Raw genomic sequence first — 23,956 nt, 5'->3', positions numbered from 1 at the left:
AATTTACTGGAGGCGTTTTATTTGGCACATACATCTTTTAGAAGCGTGACTAATTCTCAATAGTAAAAATTTAATCAAATCTTTTGCTTAGAATTGGATATGAGACGCGCAAAACTGAAGTGGATCGTTAACTAAAGGATTTAAAACCGTTTTTAAATTGACATGGAACTTGTACATTTTGTCAAACTAGCTTGACAACTTCAGAGTGATTTTATTTCAGAAGCGAGAATAATTTGAAACAGATTTTGTATAACTATAATTCAGGATTTTCTATAGTTGATATTATTATGAACATGATCGCGAAATGAATACTTACGCCGGACCTATCCAGCTACAATGGAATTCTAGAATTCGGCGAATTCGCGTGGCACCTTTCATCTGCTTTTTATAAATGACAGACGCGAATTGAAGGTTTCCTTTTAGAACTTTTTATTATACCGGACGGGTTATCTACAGTATTTCTTGTGAATAATTTCTAAGAAAGTCTATTTCTTTTGCTTTTGTGTACAATTTTAGTCCCAGACTATTAATACATAAGTATTCGAATGCAGATGCAGACTTGGATCACGTTCTGGTTGTAAGCAAAATGAAGAAAGATGAGCCAAAGACCTTAAATTAGAGGTAATTAATGCATTTGATATGAACAGAATAAAAGCGCAAAGCTGAATGAAAATATGGAAATAAAATATAGGATTTTGATGAGGAATGGAAATAAATAGAATCTTATGGGAGCCATGCAAAAAATCAAGAAAAAAAATTGGTTCCACTTAGAACTAAGAACAAAAAAATACTTGAAGCAACAGAAGAAAACTATGTGAATAAAGAAAGAAATAGAGGAATGTTTACCGAGAGATGAGAAAATTGAAAAATAAAAAGCAGATAACATGGAGGCAGTGTAAGAATAAAGAAGTAGTAGTAATAGGAGACCAGCAATAAAAATTGAAAGGGGTGCCAAATATTTGAGTAATTGACAACAGAAGAAACTCTGATATCATGGAACAACAGAGAACAAAACAGGAAGATGGGAGGGGAAAAAAACTTCAACACTCCGAGATAAAAAGTGATAGAATGCAATTTAAAAAAATTGGAGGAGATGATAGTGTTAACTAAAAATAGACGAGTGAGATCTGCTTGAAAGGATAGGAAAAATATGGCATGCCGAGCAGTTACCAGATGATTGGAACAATTCTATTATGTGTATAAAAAGTCTATTGAAATTGATCAATGTTTTAGCCAGGGTAATAAAAAACATATTTAACCAAGAAATCGGTGAAATCAAGCATGACAGACCATATTTCCACCTTAAAAACAATACAGAACAATAATCAAGACGAAAATCTAGAACATCTACTGCTCGTAGATAATCAGCAAGTTCACGATAAGAAGTGGTAGAAGGCTTCAGATTTATGGGTTTCCACAGAATAGGGCGTCTAAAACAGGTCCATATGCACTTTACTGTTTATACTCACATTAGAAGTAATCATAAGGAAAGTACAAATACAGAAAAATGTTTCAATCCACCACCAAAAGCATTGAATTTCAGCATATATAGATGACACTGTACTGCTACCCATATCTCAGGGTAGAATTAGAATAAGTATACAGAAGACTGCATAAGAAATTACAAAAGTTCAAGGTGAATTACGAAAACTGAACCAGTATGAGAAAATGCAATGGCAAATGAAGAACCAAATGAGAACAGACCTTTCAGAACGGATAATGAGAAATATAGTTTTGACAAAGCTGAATACGATTGATCAGACGAAAGACTGCAAAGGGTTGGGAAAAATGAGTCTTCTAAATGATATTGTGAAAGCACAAGAAATATCCAAAGCAGTAAAGATGCCATTATATAAAACTGTGACTTACCTAGAAGAGTGCTGAAAAAATAGAAGGGAAAACGAAGAAGAACGACCTGAAGAAGAACGACTGCTCAGTTAAAAGGAATATATAACGAACACAATGTTACATCCTGGATCCTGACTTTCAGATATTATTTGTGAATTTGTGTGGGTATGAGGTAGAGAAAACTGAGGACGTTTAAAACGTTTACCCACAATAATTGGAAACTCTAAAATATAAACGTGGAAGGGTTGAACATTCCAAGTACTTTTAGGTGCTATAGTAAGCCATTATAAATAATCAGCGTGTAATAGATTTAGAACTGTTTTTTGTGATAGAATGCTGCTTTCCCAATTTTTATCTCTGTACTTCACATTTATTGTACGCATTTACACACAATTCGCTTATCTTGGTATGTTTTTTTAAATGTATAATTTCGCTTAGAAATTAGCTGGAAAATTATAAATTAATTTCCTTGGTCATAAACCAAGACACGATAGTCTTTTTTCAGAAATGTTTTGTGATCCAGATATACAATAATGTTGAAATCTCATCAAATGAATATATATCCGTACATGTTTTTTTCTTGTACATAATTTTATGACGTACTGGATCTTGAAAATAAAAACATACTTTTTTAATGTCGTTCCCTTTTCAGCCTTTCAGTCATAAAATCGAACGTTCGACGAGTTTTTAATACTATTTTATGGAAGATGTATATATAATCATCAAATGTGTGGAAGCACTTCATAAAATCAAAGTCGTGAATAGAGAGAAAGTAATACTTTTTTGGTAAAATGAATTTTATTAAAGTAACTTTATTACCAGATCTCATTTATGGGATATCAAATTATATTGTTCGCACTTTTTTCAAATGAGTTAAAAACTTATCGACAAAGAACAAGCTACACGAATTCAGAATTATAATTAAAATACGCCGTCAGTTTCAAATCGATAAAAGCTATTAAGTGAATGAAATTTAATATTTTACACCATAGAGTCATCGACGATCGATATGAGGAGGCCCTATAAACATTTTAATGATCTGAATGCTTTCAATGATTCTGATTCTGTCGTCTTTTATACTTAACATCCAAAATAATTAGGTCGATACAGCTTGATTCGAATAATGATACACAGAGTGAACAGTTAATAGTGAGAACACTTTCACAGCACAAAAAAAAAGAAATATTTGAGCGAATCTCTTTCACGTGAATAAAAAAGTTAATTTCTAAGAAAAAATGGAAAAAAAATGTTTGGCATACAGTACAACTGAAAAGCTAGTTGCAATAAGGTCACATTTACAAAATATGGAGTGTGGCATATTTAAATTGAAAAAATTAAAATTCCTTGCAATGTTTTGGAAAAATTTAATAATTATACGACCCAGAAAAAACAATTTCATTTCAAAAATTTGTGGCTTAAAAGTCTGCATAAAATTTTGGTAAAAGGGTGGGATATGAAGCAAAAGTTTTCGCTCACAATATATTCTTTCAGCTTTGTCATCATCATCACCTTTTATTCAAATTATTCTTGAAAGCAAATTCGCTTGTGCACGTGCAGAAGGTGATATCACAAAAATACTTGTTTTGAAAATGCAGGGATCAAAGATTTTTCAATATTTTGATTATTTCTAGGAAAAAAACACTGTATTTTTTGTATACAATGTTTACAGATGAAATGAGAATCTGAGATCTACAAACATGTGAAATGAAGTGAGATGTCTTGGTCAACACAAATAAAAAACGGAAATAAATATATAATAACTCATAATACACTTTCTCTTTATCGGGTAGGACGTCCTTAAATTTTTTTCTGTCGGCGAACGTTTATAAAAATGTGAAAAATGAACTAAGAAGAGTAGTTCAATTAAATTTTTTTTCTTTTCCTCGCGGAATCTACATTTCGCCATATCTTCAGGAGCTGAATTCTTACCTTATCCTAGAGAACGCAAAATTTTGAAGGGTTCGTCTTTATCTTAACTATTTTCATAAAATACCTTTTCATACGTCTCGTCATACCTTATTCATTTTTCCTCTTTCCATAGAAATCGTCACGGTCACGCACGGTCAGGTTATTGGTCTGAAGTTGTCGCTTATGGAATATGTATTTATATTGGAAGTAGGTAGGCACTTCTATGAATCAAAAGTTTGCCTTGTTTTCACCTTATCCTAGCCCCTCATCTTCACCCATATTTTTTTGTTATCATCAATAGATTGCACATTCTCTTGATATCTTTACTGTTCTTTTTTCAGTAATAATTTGGCTTCTGTTTTTCATGTCCTATTATCCACACTCTTAGCAGGTATCTTGGGTGTATAATAATAATAAATAATAATGCGGAAGAATTCATTTCGAAAATAGTGTACAAATCTAACTACAAACTATATTTATGTTGAAATAAAACCCTGGCACGAAGTTTAACCGATTTTTCTGATATATCAACTCGACAGATAAATTGTACGTTTTTATATTAATAAAAGCTGTTTACGTTACTCCAGTAAATTTAAATAAAAAAAAACTTATTGTATCTGTCCACTCAACTCCTTACACATAAAATATAAATTAAGAAATGACTAATCTTGACAATAGTTTATTTTATATTTTCATGTTCAGATTTCGATTTATCATACCCTAAATGGATGTGTTTACTTTTATATAAGATTACATAAATAAATAAAATAAATAAATAAAAATTCAATTTCAAGAGTCACATATGAAGAGTTTTTGCTGCTAAACTTAGTTTTATATTATTTATTCTTGTTTATGGATAATGGCCTGCTTTCTTCCAGGTCTATAGAGCTTTCAGTTTGTATAATAATTTGTGTTTCTTTATTGAAAAAGTTATCACGAAATTCAAATTCAAGTATTTGTATGGATGATCGATATAATGCTGTTAACATATATTCCTTCCCAATTTCTCGTTCGAGCTTCTCAAATAAACATGATTTACATATAAATATCAAGTATACATTTTTTCATATTGAGAATAATAGTATGCATCTTCGAAATATATCACACCGAATAAATTTTCCTTACAGTCACGAAAAGCTTCGGAAAATCGAGAAGTTAAATACAAAAGAGGGTGGGATATTTGATATGTTGGCATTTTATCTCTGTGTATGTGATTTATGCGTATGCAGCACGTTTCAGGCATATCCAGAAAGGTTGTCCAGATTCCTATATCTATGAAATACAGTTTATATGAAAACGTGATCTCGAGATATGATTTTTTGTTACATTCGTTCGGAGAATTAGGAAAGTACAATAATTTTCAAGTTTTCGATTGTACGGCTGGACGTACAAAAAAAAAATATAATAAATTCGAAATGTGCTGTCGACTTTTCTGAACGAATAGAAAAAATGTGTAAATGACGATTCACTTCTGAAATAATACGTATATCTTAGCAGTTCCTGTGAGAATAAATTAATTCAAAAATATATCTAACCCAAGTTGGAAGCCAATATATAACCTTATGGTTTGAGAGCTGGAGACTTTTCATCGGGAAGGGGCATTTTGTCTAAGTTAAAATATATATCACTGATACTCAAAAAAGGTGAAGAAATATTGAATTGGTTTGCACCACCTTCACGAGATAAAATTTAAATAAAAAAAGATGAAAAGCTGAAAACATCTTCTGAAAATTTAACTTTGCTAAAAAAATGAAACAAGACCCGAAATCTATTCTCAAAATAGAAATAAATTATAGGAAAAAGTCTATTCGTTCTATTTTCCAATTATAATAAGAATTTTCACAAAAAGGAATGTAAGAAGAGCACTTGAGAATATAATTATGGAAAAGGAATTTCATAACCGCTACATATAATGAGTAAAGTTAAAAAGATATTTCAAAAACTCACCAGCGAGTAAAAAGAATAATATTATCATAAATTCATTGAAATTTACTATGTTGCCTTTAGTATGCAAAGCGATAAAGAGGACGTTTTAAACTCGAAACAAATTGTAACCTAGCCAAAAGTGATAAATATTTGAAGTCAAAGGTAAAAGGCATCTTATAGCTGGTTTTATGTGGTACAAAGAAAGATGTATTTCTTCTGCGCGTTTTATTATCATCTTCAAATGAACTTTTTCAAAATATTGTTTCCCTACCTATTAATTATCTGAAGAATATCAACAATATCAATTATTTCTCCAAAATTTGACATATCATCAATAATATACTGAAATAAATCATTTTTAATGCAGCCTTTCAATAGGTACTAAATATTTCTTATGATGAGTTTTGAATATTCCCGTAGGATGGCATGGATGTTCTTGGATAATGACGAGTTTGAATATCTTAATTTCTCAATTAATATCTTGTTAATCCAAAGGGTAATGTAGCAATTTTCATCGCACTCCAATTAGTTATTCCGAACAATGATTTTTTCATTTTGTATTTCAATTTGACTTGCTATTTTCTTGCAGTAAAATATCAATCGAATAAGGAACATGTTGCTAATTTAGGAAGATATCAAGTAAAAATGAAAATCTGAACGATAATATCCCGATAAATAAAATAAATTCTGTTTTTTGTTTATTGAACCGTTGATGATAATTTGAATCAAATTTCTTCCTTCAATGTAAAAGATTTCCGTATCGAAATCGTTTTATTGATATGGACTTGGTTTGAAGACGTTTTTTTCACGTAAGAATTCAACAATCTTGGGTCAGTACCAAAATATTCCCTATGCTTCAATTGTTAATGAGCGAACATAATATCAGTTTTATTATCTCATGTATGTATATTCACTCTTTGCAAAGTTTTGCATACCAATATTATAATTTTCCTTTACTGAAAATGTTATTAAAGTACTTACATATAAATTAGTATCCTCATAATTCTGCAATTTTTGCGGGTAATTTCATAAGACCACCGTTCTAGAGATTCTGTGATCTAGAGAATTTTTGAGAATGTCACATTGAAAGTCTAATTCACATTCACATCACATAATAACTTCACAAGAAACTTCAGGACTGGAAGGAACAGTCTACGTCAGATACTACTAAAAACTGAGTTTAAAATATCACTGACTCTATGAGCTTCATTTCGTACTTCCATGTAGCAAGTTGTGATTGATTCAAATTGAAAAAACTGTAGCGTATGAATGTTCTTTATTTTTACTCCACTTTTCTTCGATTTATAATCTGTGATTGTTTATTTTAATAATTATAATACAACATTTTGAGACCACTTAAACTTAATAGGTATTTTATCATTCAAATGATAGAATAACTAAGAGTTTTGTCTATATAAAATATTGTGATCTTACATGATTCAAGCAGATTGCAACCCTATAACGAATTCGAATCTATTCTGGTGGATGTAATTGTAATGACCGATATCTTAGCTCAAAGTTTCTGGGAATTTTGATGTGATAAGATTATGCCTTTTTGATAATTATTTAACGAATTGTTTAAGCTATAAGCACAAATAATCACTTTTGTAGTGCTTAAACATTGAAACTGGTGATAGTCTTTCGTTATTTTATTCGTTTTATAAGAGATCCATGACAAGCTCTCTTATAAAAATAAAGCAATGAGATAATAGCCAACAACTTATGATTTTATGAAATACGTACTCGCCCTTAAACCGACGTATCAAGAGAAAGATTAGCCATAAACTCCACAAAACCCTTTTTATGGTAGAGATAAACTATCCATTTGTTGGTATAAATATCACATTGCGAAACTTACCGCCGGTTTCTTCGCTGCGAAAAATTTTATCTAGCAGTGGGCAGTTTGTATCGAACAATACAAAGAATAAAACATTCAACACTGCCGTTTTTGAAGGGTTTTCACCTGTTTTTTTTTAAGATACGATACCTCTGCTCGCATAGAAAGTATCTTCCTATATCCTATTTTGTTTTCAGACTTTCGCGGATGTTTTCCAATTTTCTATAGTTTGGATCTTTTTGTTTTCGACCCAATTAGTTTGTTGAATGATGTCCGAAACGTGAAATGAGTTCAATTATACCAGTTTTGTGACAGAAGAAATTTCTTTTCAGTTATAATTGCGTATGTATATACGTATGAAGAATTCAAATTTTAGTCTCATATTTATTGTTAATTGATACAATGAAAGATATTCCGGAATCGTTAGAAGGAACTAGTTAATTTTAACATCATTTGAATAGAATTATATTCAAGGGAATGAAAGTTAATACAACACAGAAATATTCCAAGTTAAGTAATTGCATTCAATTGACTTCCGTAATATCTTTTCCTTGCCTATTTTATTATCTCAATCCAGGATAATTCCCAGACCATACGAAAGGACTAAATACTACACTTCTATTAAATATCATTTTCTTACTATCTTTGGATCTTCCATTTTTTGTTATCATTCTTTATATTATTGTCCTTCCTAGTATGTAATTTCTAATGGTGTTACGGTTTGAGGATTCAAAATAAAACTGTTTTCATACTCTAAATATAATAATTCTCTCCCCATAGCTCAGTATCCTTGATATTCCATCTAACTTTCAATCTGGATTCACCACTACGTATCTGAATCAAAATGGCAGTCATCTGCATGGCCTAGACCCAGTGAAAACTGTCCTAACGAGCACATACGTAACAATCGACTAGCAGGGTTGTAACCTTTGTATTTTGAGATCTACACAGCAACGACAATTATTTGTAAATAAAAACAATTCACACTGATTATGATCATATATTATTAGATAGATTGCATAAGGAAATATATCTATTTCGATGTTCAAGTACCTCAATAGTCTTAAAAAGCTTGAATAACTTCAATTTATTTTTATGTAAATATGATATTTCGATCTACTTGGTCTCTGTATTTGAAAACTTTTCAATCGATAAATGGCTCTTCGCGCGATAAAATTCGCTAGAATCACATAGGTATATCTAACTGGAAATTCCGATCAGGTTGGTATATATAGCGAATGTTGTTGGGGACTTATTCAATTTTCTCTTAGTAATCCACTCTTATCATATAATTCACGAGTGAAAAGCTAGAGGAAATCTATTTCAGAAGTCCAACGAAGTAAAATAATATCAAACAGTCAGTACGCTTGTATTATCAGTAGCGGCGTTAATAATTTGTTAGATACAATCAAGAGCAGTGGAAACATGATTATTTAAATCGAAAATTATAGTACAAAGGGTAAATGAATTGCGACGTCGCTATCAGCCATCTGTGACCCACGTATTGTTTCAATTGGCGTAAACTTTCATATTTTTCAAATATTCTAAACAACGATCCTGTTTATAAATATATCTTTGATATACGAGTTCTGGCTATGAAATAACGAGACTGCGCGCCTACTGGGCGCCCTAGATGGGTGGGGTAAAAAACGAGTAGTGCGTTAGGTATCTAAATATCTTGTTAAGAAAAGAATCTAATTTGGAAGGGAGCCGATTTGAGTTGATGGAAGCGGTAAAGCAAAACTCGACAGAGCTTCTAAAGGCACTCACCAAACAAGACTTCCAGCACTGCTTCGATCAATAGAAAAAACATATGAAAAGGTGTGTGGCGAGGAGAGGGGAGGGGAGCACTCGAATGTAGAATAATTTTTTCGTAACAAGTCTCTTTACTCAATTGCCAGACCCCGTAGTACTTTGGTAAAAGGTACGAACTAATTTACAACGTATTTCGAAAGAAATACGTCACAACAATCTTTACGAGTATTATCGAATACTATCGAAAGGTTACCATTGCGTTTATAATTGCATGGATTCTCATGGGCATTGTATTTACAAGCTTTGACAATCTGGTACGTTGAAACCATCTCATATCCTTTAATTTTTCTATTGGTTCTACAGGAGACACGCATGCATCTTTTTTCATTTTATACCATAGTTTATATGGACGATGGCTTGAGACCATTTAAATAACGCAATATTGTCCTTTTTTGAAATATTATCCCTTCGGAGATTGTGGGTGAAAAATATTCCTTTAAAATGCTTCATTATTTATATTTAAATTATAATGGCCTACACTTTCAACTGTCAGCAATCCCCTCGACGTAGTAGATACATACAATGTATCTTTTTCCACTAGACAATCTGGAAGAAAAGTCTTATTCCTTGAAGAAGGATTCTACTATAATTGTTAGCTATACATATATGGTCTAATAATAAAATAATGTGTTAAGTGAAGGTCATGAACTAGTCGAAAATATACCTGACGTGACTTGGTTACCTTACCTGTTTAACGACAAAAAGTTGAGGAAATGGTGCTCAAAAATCTTATTGTTCGCATCCGAGAGATATAAATCGATGAAACGTATTTTAGTTGATGTTTTGTGTATGGAGCAAGTAAATGTTATAGTTGCACGAAGACTTGAATCATTTGCTAAAACAACGTCGTGTAGAGGTCGCAAAATACTTAACAACGTAGCGAAAAGACTACATTAATCAAATGGATGATTACTGGAGATGAAACCTAAGTTGATAAATACGAGGGCTGCTACTAAAGTTTCGAGATAGACAAATGAAAACAAATATTTATAATTGGATTGGGATTTATTGTTTTCCAAAATATTCTAAAATGAATACACTTTTGCATGCGTTTGACCAAATTGTCGAAGCATTTTTTCCATTTCGATTGAGATACCTTCAAAACATGCAATATGAACGCATAGGTGTAGAAATACGTGACTTCGTAATCTGTTTTGGATCTGCGGGAATAAGAAGAAACTATTGGATGTCAAAGAAAGACTGAAAGGCGAATGATCCATCAATTTCATATTTGGACTGTTCAAATACGTTTCTGTTCATACTGATGTGTGAGAGCTCGCATCGTTGAGCTGGAGAATGATTCGTTTTCTGCGATTGGTTTTCCTTATTCTTTCGAACACTTCTGGCTAGTGTACTATTTAGAATGGACCTTTTCACGTTGCTCTAGTGGAACGCTGGTGACATATTCAGTTGATCCAAGATTCGTCGCTCGTTACGACCTTATAGATATAGATAGACAATCTTGCCATATCAGTTTACTTGCGTTTACGCACAACATCGAGGGCCAGTTAAAATTTTACATATTCATATCAATGCTGCTTTATCTCAAAACTATATCAATTCTGTCGTCGATAATACCCAACAACCTGAGAATCTAAAACCTGAAAAACGTAGCGCGAGTCCATTGAAACCACAGAAAGTGAGTACTTCAAGATACTGAGGGCCATCTCAACCAAGATTTTTGGAAAATTGGGTTAATCGTTGGAATACTTGTATCGCCTTAGAAGTAAAAAAAAGATTTTAAGTGAAATATGTAGAAACTTTGATTTTTGTGCTAGTCTGTATCAAATTTAATCACATTGTACTCCATCAAACTAATTCAGTTTTTCTACAGCAAACTCCCAAATCATACGTTCTTTGTCCCGTTTCAATCAATTTTTCTTTCGTGTTAAGGTTAACAGAGGTTCCATTTGTCTAGAGAAACCGATATTCCCAAGAAAAATTCGGAAATATCACACTGTTCGAATCAAATTCCCATTGATATACTTAGAACAAAATTACGTCAAGCAACCAAAATAATCTGTGATAGGTCTTTTTGATTAAAATTTTAGAACTGATAGGGTTTCAAAAGAATCTCATTAGAATAAAGCGTTTTATGCAGCAGTAGGCGAGATGTCATTCCATCAACTTAAAATATATTTTACTTGTTAGCTTGTATCTGCAGTAAATTAAAACTGACAACTTTGAACTTCGGAGGAACTTCCTTTCTTGGTATAGGATAATTCTTGGTGTTTATACCTTATAATGGGCCATTTACCAGATGCGATATCTTAAAGTAAGCTATTTCAGGGAGACATAATGTTCATAGGAATTTTATCTTTTGTCTGCATGTATTTGACTTTTCCATTAAACTTTGTAACAAAATTTTTATTGGTCGTTCGATACAACCGTTTAAAGACATTTTCAAATTCTAAGGTTGATAAATTGATTCTATGCATTAGAATGTAATGTAAATTATTTGTTTATCAATCAACTCCAGAATTACTTGTAATGTAGCGTCCTTTTAAAACAACGTAATTTGGTAATTTTCGAATTTCTATTAAGCCCATCAAAATTTTTAACATATGAATTATTGACAAATGAAATTAAACTTATCTGAAGTCTTTCTTTTTATTATTCAATAGTATTCGAGTTTCCCGAGAGTGTGAAAAATGCTGATTTATTATTTGATAGGCTATTATTATTTTTTTGGATTACCACGTTTTCTCTTGTGCACAATATTAACTAAACATTCACAAAAAAGAAGTAATGATCTTGCTAGCCACTCTATTGTGTTTCCTAAGACAATCCATATTTTTCTAAAATCGCTGAGCTTTCGAACAGCCATATTAATACTCTATCTTGCTGAAGCTGTTACCAACAGCCTTTCTTTTGGCAAAAACTATTTGATTACTCTACCAATTAGAATGAGTTGGTTCATCCAAATCACCTTCTACAATGGAAAAGACTATTTTATTCATAAAAAATCGATCCTTATTCTTCCATTCTTTGAACATAGTCATCTTCAAAGAATTCTTATATTAGCGTTACTTTAGGAAGATGGAACTTTTTAATGATGTTAAGGACATTATGTTGAGATGAAGTGATCCTATTTTTAAGCAATATTTCCAAGTATTTTCCATTTATTACATAAACGAAAGGCTTAGTTCTAGTACTCAACTTTGATATTTTCGAAGGCACTCACGCTGTAAAAACTGTTGCCCAAACAGGGTTCAATGATTGAAGATAATAACACCAAGTATATAAAAACTACTGATAATATGGTTAGGCTATTGGGGGGGCGGTGAACCTGGTGTCTATGAATTTTGATAGAGCCCTCTCAACACGGAGGAACACGATGGATTGGATGACCCAAGTCAAGATGGATCCACGGTTTAATATCGGACCTGAGATCACTCATATAAGAAAATGGTAAACGGTAGCTCGAGACGTTGAAGCTTCTGCAAATTACGTTATTCGATTAGCTCTTGAGTGTAGTCCAATTAAACTCAGTTCTTTAGAAAGTTTTTTACAATATTCCAAACTTTAATTTTGATAATTTGGTTGCGATTTGGATATCTCTTCTACAAAAACTCACAGTATAAGAGCTATAATTACGAATAATTTTCGACATTTGAACAAATTTAATGGAAAAAGTTTTAATATAAACTCTTTTCAAGAACTTTGGAACTGAAGCTATTTCATGTAGGATTATGAGGTCTCAACGTTTATATTTTGACTTAGCTTTCTTTTTATATCAAACCACTTTGTGTAAATGTGATGAAATTTGGTTCTACATGAACATTATTTTTTCTTTCTGTTATATTATATTATTTTCAATTCATCCTATAACATAAAATTTGAAGTATCCATATTATCCTCTATATAAAATTTTATATTACAATAGTTATTAGTCATAATATTACTTGAAGAACGTTAAGATCTTAAGTTTGTTTTGAACGTCTATTGGAACTATCACAACTATAGAAAAATTTTATAACCCCAAGCAGGTTTCCAAGGAATTGATTATCTATACAATATTTTGGAAAATTTGATTGCAAATATGCAGAAGTGTCCTCTAAAATTGTATTTTCTCTTTCAGACCTTTCGGCACTAAAGTTTGAAGAGCCCACTGTAAAAAATTGTAGATTTAATTATATGCACTTTTGCCATAGAGAGACATTCTGAGAAAAATTATCATTAAAATGTAATTATTCAATGAAAATACTCACAGGAGATGATAAAACACAATCAAACATTTCAAATTAAACTGAATAATGTCGATCATCTTATTCGGAGTGGGCACCTTGCACTTCTAGACACTTCCGGAGTCTACGAAGGATATTTCTTTGAACTTTAAACATTCCAAGATCATGCCTTATAGCGTCACAATGGAAGTTTATTGTATCGATCATTTTATTTCTGTGTTTACCGGTCTTGCATATTTCAAGCTTTAAAGATATCCCCAGAAGTATGAGGTAATAAAACACAATCAAACATTTCTTTGAGAATTGATGAATAAATAAATAAACATGAGCACTACATACTATCAAAAATCATATTACGGGCATAAGTGAAAACTTGAAAGACATCAATAATTATTTCTTATCCAGTAGGCTTCTACTAACTTTAGCGATACTTTTGTCGCCAAAATGATTTCCCAACCATGTTATGTGATATTCCTCTAAAAATTCGCGACATGTGGTTGATGCACGATGGAGGCCCTCTGATAATGTAAAATGATGTAAAATATCATCTTAATAACATTTTTCCAAATATTCGGGGTGTTATGAAGCATTCGAATTATTATCTGAACATTGTAGATTGTAGTATTTTAGCAAATCTAAAAACTTCCACGATTATATATTACTCACAAAGCTTTGATTCAAAAAATCTCATGAAATAATCTGTGTTCTTGTATTGTTACTTCTGTCAATTTCCTCTTCCTTCTTGAAACTGAGACACTAAATGACGTATCGTCGGAAATATGAAAATGAATTCCTGTGGAGATTTGAATGTGATTCTTGAAAATAAGTTTGGGAATGTTCCATTGGATCGATTATTCTCTTGAGTGAGAATATTGTTTTAGAAGGGAGATACTTTGGAAACGATACAAGAATTTTATTGCATTATATATTCTAATCATGTCATCAATCGATTTGCAGTGACTTCCCTTGAATACATTTTTGAATTTTATTCTCAAAAAAAAATTATAACATACATTTTCAATTTTACATTGGAAGCCCGTTAAAATAAGTTTTTTGATAAGGTCAGGAGATTGCCATTGGTTCCATTTGTGGTTTCAAAAATAAGTTTTTAATATAGTTTACGCAGCTCGAATGAGACATTTTATAGTTAATTTATAATTTAACTACGAACGTACACCTTTTAAAGATGTTTTATCAAGTTAAAAAATATAAAAATTCTTCACGAAAAGTATTCTGCACTACCTTCGGTCTCTGGAAACAAAACACGCGTATGATAGATAAAAGTATTCATTTTTGTATGCTCGATAAAGTGAGGGAGCCCAAGTGGTGATTTTAGCTACAGTAAAACGAAAGGGGTGTGTAATCTTGGACCTTGTGAAGTACTTGCATTGGGGTGCTTTAAAAATAATTTTTCTCGGATGTTTGTATTTGATATTAAAAAATACTCACCAAACATTAGCCCTAGCTCAAGTCTAGGTGGTCTCTATTTTTATTTTAGTTTCCCATTTGATTATCATGAGAAAATTCCCTATTTTACTAAAATTCGATTCACACTTAGCAATTTTCTACGAAATAACATTTTACGTCCTTAAAGTTGAATTTTCGAACTCAAACTCAACAATAATGTATGATTTCCATGTCATGAAGACCAATAAGAAAATCAGTAATTTTGAAATTTGGATTATATCTATATTTTTTTCGTATAATTAAAATATAATAGTCGATATTATATTTTTATTAATTATTAATTTCAAAAATGGTAGTATGACAGCTATGTGTAAATTCATCTTGGGTGAGGATTTTCTTATATCAAATAAAGATTTGAGAGGATGGAATTTAAAAAAAATGTAATTGAATTTCTCATGTTAGTAATATCCTGCTTCTGGATATCCTATAGCAGTGCTATTCAAACGTTTTAGAAGATCATAGGTAATTTTTATATCTTGTCATGTCATATATGGTTTGCATCAAGCCTTAAATTATGAATGCTCTTTTATGTATATAAATTATATCTAAGATATCACCATGTGTATATTGAGCAATGTAGATTGTTTATTTGGTTACTTCGATTCGCAGAATTCATCAGTTCTTATTTCTATCTATGAAAATGGCTGAAGATAAGCATTGCTTACCAAATTTTACCAACACCGATAAATGAGGCTATGAGTAGTTGAATGTTTTTGGAAGCCTCTCTAAGTTTTTTTATCTTTTCAACAATTACATTATTTAAACATATTCAGTTACTCATCAACAATAATTATTAGTTCCTGGGGGCTTTTCAGAATCATCTGTTAACAAAATTATACTACTTCATTGTTTCACGGTATGATAAAGCTATCGAGATACGTTCTAGTGCAAACTTTTCCTCTAAACTAATAATTTTCAAGATAGATCATCGTGGTAACTCATGTGAAACAGAAGCTTGTACATTTAAATATACTTCACTCAACAACAACATTCTATGACTCGCCTAGAGGTCGATCAATAACAATTTAGGAAAAAACATTAAAAATCTGAATAGGTTTTTGGAAATATGAATGGATCTATATTAACTAATTACGGTCGGTTTCAATGGAAAGAATCAATTAGTAATAGAGGTATTCTTCTCCTTCTTCTTTCATCATCCTGTCTCGAGGTTCCAATTGGAGATTTCTCAGTTGCTATATTTACCAATCCCTCTTCTATCATTCCGGGCAATTTAGACATTCAAAGTTACATAAATTCTCATCAAGCTGAAAATTTGAAAGTTTCCCATCAATTCCGTGTATGGGAAAAAATTTATTCAAGGTCAAATGTCAAAGAAATGAGTTTTAAACTTTTTCTGTGAGATTTCATAATCTTTTAAGATCAATGTCATTTTTGAGTAGCGTCATCGGTTTGGCATAGGATTATGAATTATTTATGACAAATAACTTAATACCAATGACCAATAACTGAGTTTGAGGAAATTAATTCATCAACTATATCTTTGGCAATACTCAAGATCTCCAGAGTGGAATTTAGGGTTTCCACAATAGCTTGAATAACACTATGAGGCCATATAAGAGAAAATAGGTACGTAGTTTCTTTATTGATATGGCGTGTGGGACTCCGAAAAGCTTAACGAAAAGTTGGAGAACAGAGAGGATAGAGCGTCCTGAGGTTTTACGAGAACATCAGCTTTTCATTCAAGGGACGATTTTCCTCGATTTATTCGGTGTCGTTATTGTCACTGCCCAAGTTTAAATGAGCCTTTGGAAAAATTTAATTTTCCCACCTGACGTTATTTTTTAGCATTACAACTTCACTAATTGTTTCTTCTCTGGGAGAATGTTGTACTTTTACGTTCAATATTTCACATACGATAGCACATTTAATTCTGAAATTTCAAAAACATATATAAACTGAAAAAATGTACCAATAGGCATAAAATGTTAATCATAAAATGTATAAAAAGATACAAATGTGAGAATAAAATTAAATAATACTAGAACTACTGAAAAAATAAATAACATTGAACGAAGTACTAGGAAAAAAATGATTAACTGTATCTAAAATTCCACTTTTCCACAAAATCTTCAGAAGAATCTAGTAACTTATGACAGGCTTTGTAATTTCTTAGCTCTTCAGCTACTCAGTGATTCGAAGTGACAGACCCTCGTCGTCGTCATAGCGAGGTGTTGCTAGCCAGTTTTCCTTCTTGGAAACAAGATGCAAGGTCGAGAATATATGAAGGGCAAATGTGAATATCAAAAAAGGAGCAGCTTGAAATTGTTCACGTCATGATGAATAGACGCTGACTGAGATGACACGCATGCAAATAACGAAATATAAGTGATTACCGTGTTCACTATAAACTGAAACTTTTAATTGTCAGACTGAATATATTTCAAATATCTCTTTTTTTATTAACATCTTTGTCATCCTATCAGTAATTCCATTCTTGAGCAAAGGATTATTCTTTCTTTTTAGCTTAGTTTTAACCTTAATTAACCTGATTCACTCAGAATCTGACCATCTTTCTGGACGTTATTATTGTTTTCTTTATAAAATGTGAGATAATTCAATATTTTTGATTAAAATGAAATCAATCTCAAGTTTCTTCTTGAAAATATATCATATTTTATTAATATAACTTAAAAGGTCAGTGAACTCACATTTCAATAAAATCATCTAATAAAACAAATGTGGAATTATATAACGTTCTCGTTACATGAAACAAGCACTCTCTTTAGATTTTCCTTGCTTTTCCAGATATCATCAAATGTTCGTTTTTCTTTTGCAGCTCTTCCAGAGGAAGGTCCAAAAATAACAGGTGGACGTCCTCGCTATCAAGTAGGCGACACCGTTCGTGTGAATTGCACATCAGGAAAATCAAAACCAGCGGCGCAGCTCAATTGGATGATAAACGGGGAACCAGCGGATCCAAAATTTTTGATAGGACCTGAAATAATAGTTTTAGGTATGTATAAAATAGATTCTGTTTATCATCTATAACCACCTTCTATTCTTTACCTCCATTTTTTCCAAATACATCTACAACTCTTTGAACTTCGAATTTAACTTCGGTCTTCCTCTTCGCTTACGTTGCGTCCTCTCTATCATCATTATTATCTCTACTTCAGGTTCAGATCTCCATATATGTCTCACATTTGCTTTCATATTATATTCTAGTCCTTCAGAATATCTTATATTTCCTCCTTTTTTTTGTCTTCTTTATAAGTATTTTCTTACGGGTCCGTAAAGGAAGACCGGACGGGAGCGGGAGTATACTCTGAAGTTCTGGAAACAAGGAAATCCTTTAGGCTGAAATGGCTACTGAAACATACTGGAAGCCCAGCTGCAGGAAATAAATCGAGCCGTGGAATTAATCCGATGCAAAGATGAAACGGTGCGTGACATCACAATCTACACGGATAGCCAAACGGCTCTAAGATCACTATCGTCTACGGCAGTGAGATCTAGGTCAGTGGTGTGCTCTCGCGGAGCCCTGTCATGGATTCGTTACCGAAAGGTTAGACTCTGGTTGATACCTGGACACAGCAATGTAGAAGGGAATCAAATGGCAGACAAACTAGCCAAATTGGGAACGACCAGGAGCGGGGACGAAGCGGTGGGTTTGCCACTACCACCGATCAAATTGCTGAGAGACACGACAGATAGAACATTAGAGGGAGAGCACGGCAAGAGATGGAGTAATAGATATGACTGTGCCATCTCACGATCCTTGTGGCCGGTGATACAGAAGAGGAAGACAACAGAACTGCTAGGCTATGGGAAAGCATCAATCTGAAGGGTCGTAGCAGTGATTACTGGTCACTACACAGTAGGCTCTAGACTCAGGAAAACGGGAATCAGAACCGACGATCTCTGTGCAGAATGCAGTGAAGAGGAAGAGACAATGGAACACCTAATGTGTCACTACACAGCATTGACGTCGAAACTACTACAATGCATGGGGAGTGACACATTGGAATTTCTGGAAGAAGCAGCGGAGCTGGGTGTTAAGGACCTGAATCACGGATCATGACGGATTTGATTGTTGTTCTATATATTTAAGATTTAATTTTTATTTCATTTCTTGCTCTTCAGCATTTTTTCATTTGCACCAAGTGCTCTATTTGCTGCTTGTCTCTTTTCTCTTATTTTCTCTGTTTTATCACCATTGTTCATTATTATCATTATACCAAGGTACGTGACTTGGTCTATGCAATAATTTCCTCGCCTTTTTCTTCTGTTAAAATTTTGTTTGCTACTGGATATAATGTCCGAGTATGCTATTGCTTAACGATCTCTATTTCTTATTAAATGATATTTCTTTTTCCATAATAGAGGCCCAAGGTAAATAATGTTCCTAATAATTCATCGCTTGCTTTACTCGTTTATTTTACTGTAAACTTTTTTGTGTGTTTACTCTAGTACTGGAGTTGTCCACCGTCACTTCTCTCAGTTTTATTAATTTGTGTGGAATTCTCATATATTGAAAAGCATTACCAGCTTTTTTTATAAATTGTGTGAAAGATCTACGGGAAAACTTCATTAATAAATCAGCTAGATTATTTTTTTATATTAGTATACAATTTTAGTGGCATAAATTTTCTGGGTTGGAATTGTTTTAATTACATAATATTTTGTAAGCCATAGGAATATATCTGAATATACTTCAAAGTGTGTTACACAATTTTATAAAAGTACCTCTAGTATCTTGTAAATAGTAAAATATTTATGACGCATTTCACGAGGATGGTCCCAGAAGGAAAATCATTGAAAACCTAGCCAATTTTTGAAATCCAGTAACAAAAGATAATCTGAGGGGCTAAATACATCGAATATATAATATCGAATTCATATAAATGGTTATTGATCAAATTATATTTCTATCATTTCTTGTCAACTATTGAACATGAAAGTACAAATAATCATTAAGACACAAAATTAATTATTCCAATGAATTTGCAAATTCCCTGTAAACAAAATGTTTACTCGAGCAACTTTCACTCAACTTCCCTTCATCAATCAAGTGCTCATAAACTAACATTCTTTATTCTCAAGAGAAAATAAATAATTTTAAATAGCGTTCAAACTCTCTATAAAAATTTTTATCTTAGTAGTTTTTGAGACTGCAACTCCCTTGACGTGCTATGGAAACTGGTGTAGGACATCACAACAAGAAGAAGCAGCGTTGCTTTAAATTGACTTTTATAGATCTGAGCTCGGTTGTCGGTAGACTTAACATGCTTTGACATGGTGTGTATTGTGTGAAATATATAGCACATAAAGTTAAAAGTGACGGGCATGTACGGGTCCATAGGACCGATGACTGACGTTAAAAAAGATTGATGCGAATACATACAATCATCATAAAAAGACGGAATTATTACTGCACACAATAGAATGGATGTTATTATTTTTATAGCGGTTCTGGCGATCGTTAGAAAAAACATTTTAATGTTATCTATAAAATAGAGATGGATTATACAGAGTAATTCGAATGAAAAGAGAAAATAAAAAATAAAATAAAAGTGCCATGATTGACATTAAAATGATCATAGTTCCATTGTAGCTACTTTTTTTTTTTCAAATATTGTTGTTGCAAATTGAATTTAATCTATTTGAAATACAACGATAACATACATGTAGTATTTTTCATAAGTACGAAGAAAATCGTTAATATTTCATCTGTAAAACAAACGTGAGGCAAGTGTTGAAAACTATTTCATTATTAATACCATATGAAACCACAGATTGTGTTTGAGGTTAACAAAAGAAATTCAATTGATTTCAAATCTGGCGAACGAGTAGGCTTAGCTAAAAGCTCATGAGTACTAATCTATCCGTTGAGATAATTTGATCAAGGTGCTTTCAACCATACTTGTGTTATGAAATGAGCACTGTCCTGTTTCCAGAGGATCATATTCTACTATAACAAAAGACGTTCTTCCATAATATCAGATAATTCGTACCAAAGAGAAAGTTTATACTTCTGTCCAGGAAATGGACTCTTATCAAAATACTTTCGAAACAAATTAACCAATATCCTTTATCACATATTTCACCTCATACTGTATGGAAACGGGTTGAATGTATACAGTATGGATTATATTTCCAACCTCTATTATAGAATTTAAGGAATTACATATGAATATTCAGAAAAAAAAAACTAAATTTTGCTAGATAGTTTTGAGATGTGCCACAATGAAGTGAATATGTCAAATCTGACTGTGCAATCACAAAGTTTGATATTTTTAATGGTGGACGTACGCAGAACGTATTGTCATAGTATAAGTGCTATTTGAGCTGTTTACAGCTACTTGAAACATTATTTTCTATAACTTTCGACGTGGATTAAACCAACAGTAGTTTGTGATTAACTCGCTTCGACTTTTGGTAATAAACACCTTCTCGAGCCATCGTGTTTCGCTGGTTCTCCGAATTCAATTGTGGTCGTACTTCGCTATAAGATAAATTTCGTGAAAGCCAAAAACGGCTGTTGTACCAGAAAACATCGATGCTGTGCATAAACTGATACTGTGACATACCTGACATACCGTGTGATAGAGGTGTACTTGAGTATTATTTCCACTCGTACAAATTCAATATTGCATGAATATTTGACTGTCAAAAAGCAAAAAGATTTGTTCACGTTGGAAAGGAATGCTCAAAAAATCGATTGCATGATTCTTTCAAGAAGAGTCGAATCCAACAAAAATTGTTCGAGCGCGAAGTAGCTCTAAGCAGATGGTTACATATTTTTTTCGGAATAACTGGACATGTTGTCACCGTTCCATTCGCGCAATATAAAACGTTCAATTCTGAATTGTAAACCAATATTTGTTTGCCAAAAGTGTCAAAAATCAGGGGAACTAATTGCTGAAGACGAGACCTCAAAGACGATTCAAACAAAAACTTTATTCAACAGTCACAACAACTTATTGATGGATCTTCAGCCTTACACCTTTGATACTCAATCATTTCTTCCTATTCCCACAGATCAAAAATAAATTGCGAGGTTTTTCTAAACCTGAAGAAATCAAGCAGCAACTCTCGTATTTATTTATTTCCATAATCCTCTCATGAATGAACCTTCCTAAATATTAGCTTTACATATCGTAATCACCAGTTATCTGTGCTTAAATGGTACGTGGGGCTTAAAGGTACGAAAAAGCTTTATTTAACAAATTTTTTCTTTGTGAATGTGATCACTGCAGAAAAATGTGAAGCAGTGAAGATTGAATAAATCTTATATAAAATGAGTGAGACCTATGAAATAAAAAAGATAGTCGTTCAATTCATTTCTGTGACAGATTTAACAATAAATAAAATAGAGTTTTCAGTGAAGTGAATGATAATATATGCGAAAAATGAATGCATTCCATGCAGTTTCATGGTATAGTAAACACTTTTAAGTCAAATTATCAATCACGTTTATTGCTCAATGTATGTTTGAATCCGTGTTACTAAACATAGTTTGACGGATTACAACAATAATTCACTTAATTACCTAGCTCCTGAGCAATTTGACTTGCCACTGGACCCTTTTTAAATCTTGTAGGTTTTAGGTTTTTAAATGTTATCAAATTTTGTTCAATCTATATTATACCTTATACCATAGATCAATACTGAATAGAAATATTAGTTGATTTGAAGTAGCCTAAAAAATAATTTTTCAACATCAAATATAAAAGTTTTACAAACTTTTCCGTATTTCTTCATAAGTTGTATCTTTTCACTGCCCCAAACTTGCTTCTCAATAAGTAAACAGTTTTCTTTTTAGTTTTGTGAAGTAGAAGCGATATGGAAACTTTAATTTTCCTTTTATATTTTGAAAAAATTGTAATGAAACTACTAATAAACATATTATAATTCACAGTTCCTAAATTTCAATATTTATTTTCACTTTGAAAGAAACATAGCAACGAATTCAATGCAGTCCATTATTCTCCGTAATGGTATTGCTACAAGAAAATTGGAAAAAAACATAAAGCACTCGTTATACTTTTTACATTGTTTGTTGTGATGTTGCAATTAATTTTAACGACAATGCCATTTGTGATTTAATGTTTATCATGTGTTAATACAATAATTCCTTATATAAAAATCTAATGTTTTCATCTGAGACTAAAATGTTTATTTTGGAAAAGTAAAACTGCAATAGTACTTGGGGCTACAATTAGTGGAAGTAAATGTTAACAAGCGAATTCTATATATACACAGCAAACGTAATGCATTTTAAAGTGCAGGCTGGGACTCGTTGCACGAAAAATGAAATTTTCATTAGTAGATTGTGATGGGGGTACAAGGGGCTACAGTTTTTTGACCAAAAATAAATTTTTTTGACAAATTTGCATCATCGATCGATGATATTACCAGTTTTCCATTTGAACTTTATGCAAAAATTTTGATTTTTGAATCCTGGACAAGGAGGAAATTTTCCATTTTATAAATGTCAGTATTATACAATCAAACAATGAACAGTAAAACAAAAAGTATCTCTTCCAAGTTTTTAGTAACAATATATTATATATCTAGTCTTTTACCACTTATCGACTAAAAAAATGATATTCATTCAACGATCTAATTAACAGAATTATTATTTTTCTGTTGTTTCTAAGGAGAAAATATTAATCCTAGAAAATATCTAAAGATTATGTTTTGAATGTACACGGCGATAGTGAGACCAATCATGACTTATGAGGAAGTGCTCTAGGACACAAAAGTTGATCTAGACACCACGAGAAACGATCTGGCCTATGAATGTACATCCGGGTTCTTAAGAACATGTCCAATGGCTGCAAATGGCAAAGAAAAATCAAAGCTTAAAACAGAAGTCTTCAAGGATAATCCAAAGCCTCTTTCCTAAAGTGAGAAGAAAAAAGGAAAAATTCACCTCGAAACTAAGCTGCGAAATTGATTATAGAAATGAATAAAATTGTTATCAAATGGTACATAGATGGAG

At 32.0% G+C, this 23,956-nt stretch overlaps 1 protein-coding gene across 1 annotated transcript in view; it reads left to right on the top strand.

Annotated features, from left to right (window-relative positions):
* The window catches only part of LOC130890767 (uncharacterized), a 661,979-nt gene that overhangs the window by 595,402 nt on the left and 42,621 nt on the right, over positions 1 to 23,956 (top strand). The window contains exon 4 of the mRNA XM_057795070.1: positions 17,786 to 17,962. Coding sequence (XP_057651053.1) covers positions 17,786 to 17,962 — 177 coding nt within the window. The remainder of the gene's footprint in view (positions 1 to 17,785; positions 17,963 to 23,956) is intronic.

The sequence above is a fragment of the Diorhabda carinulata genome, chromosome 2, assembly GCF_026250575.1.
Source record: "Diorhabda carinulata isolate Delta chromosome 2, icDioCari1.1, whole genome shotgun sequence".
NCBI classification, from domain to species: Eukaryota; Metazoa; Arthropoda; class Insecta; order Coleoptera; family Chrysomelidae; genus Diorhabda; species Diorhabda carinulata.
The sequence above is the reverse complement of the archived record's forward strand: the minus strand, read 5'-3'. Positions and strand labels throughout refer to the sequence as shown.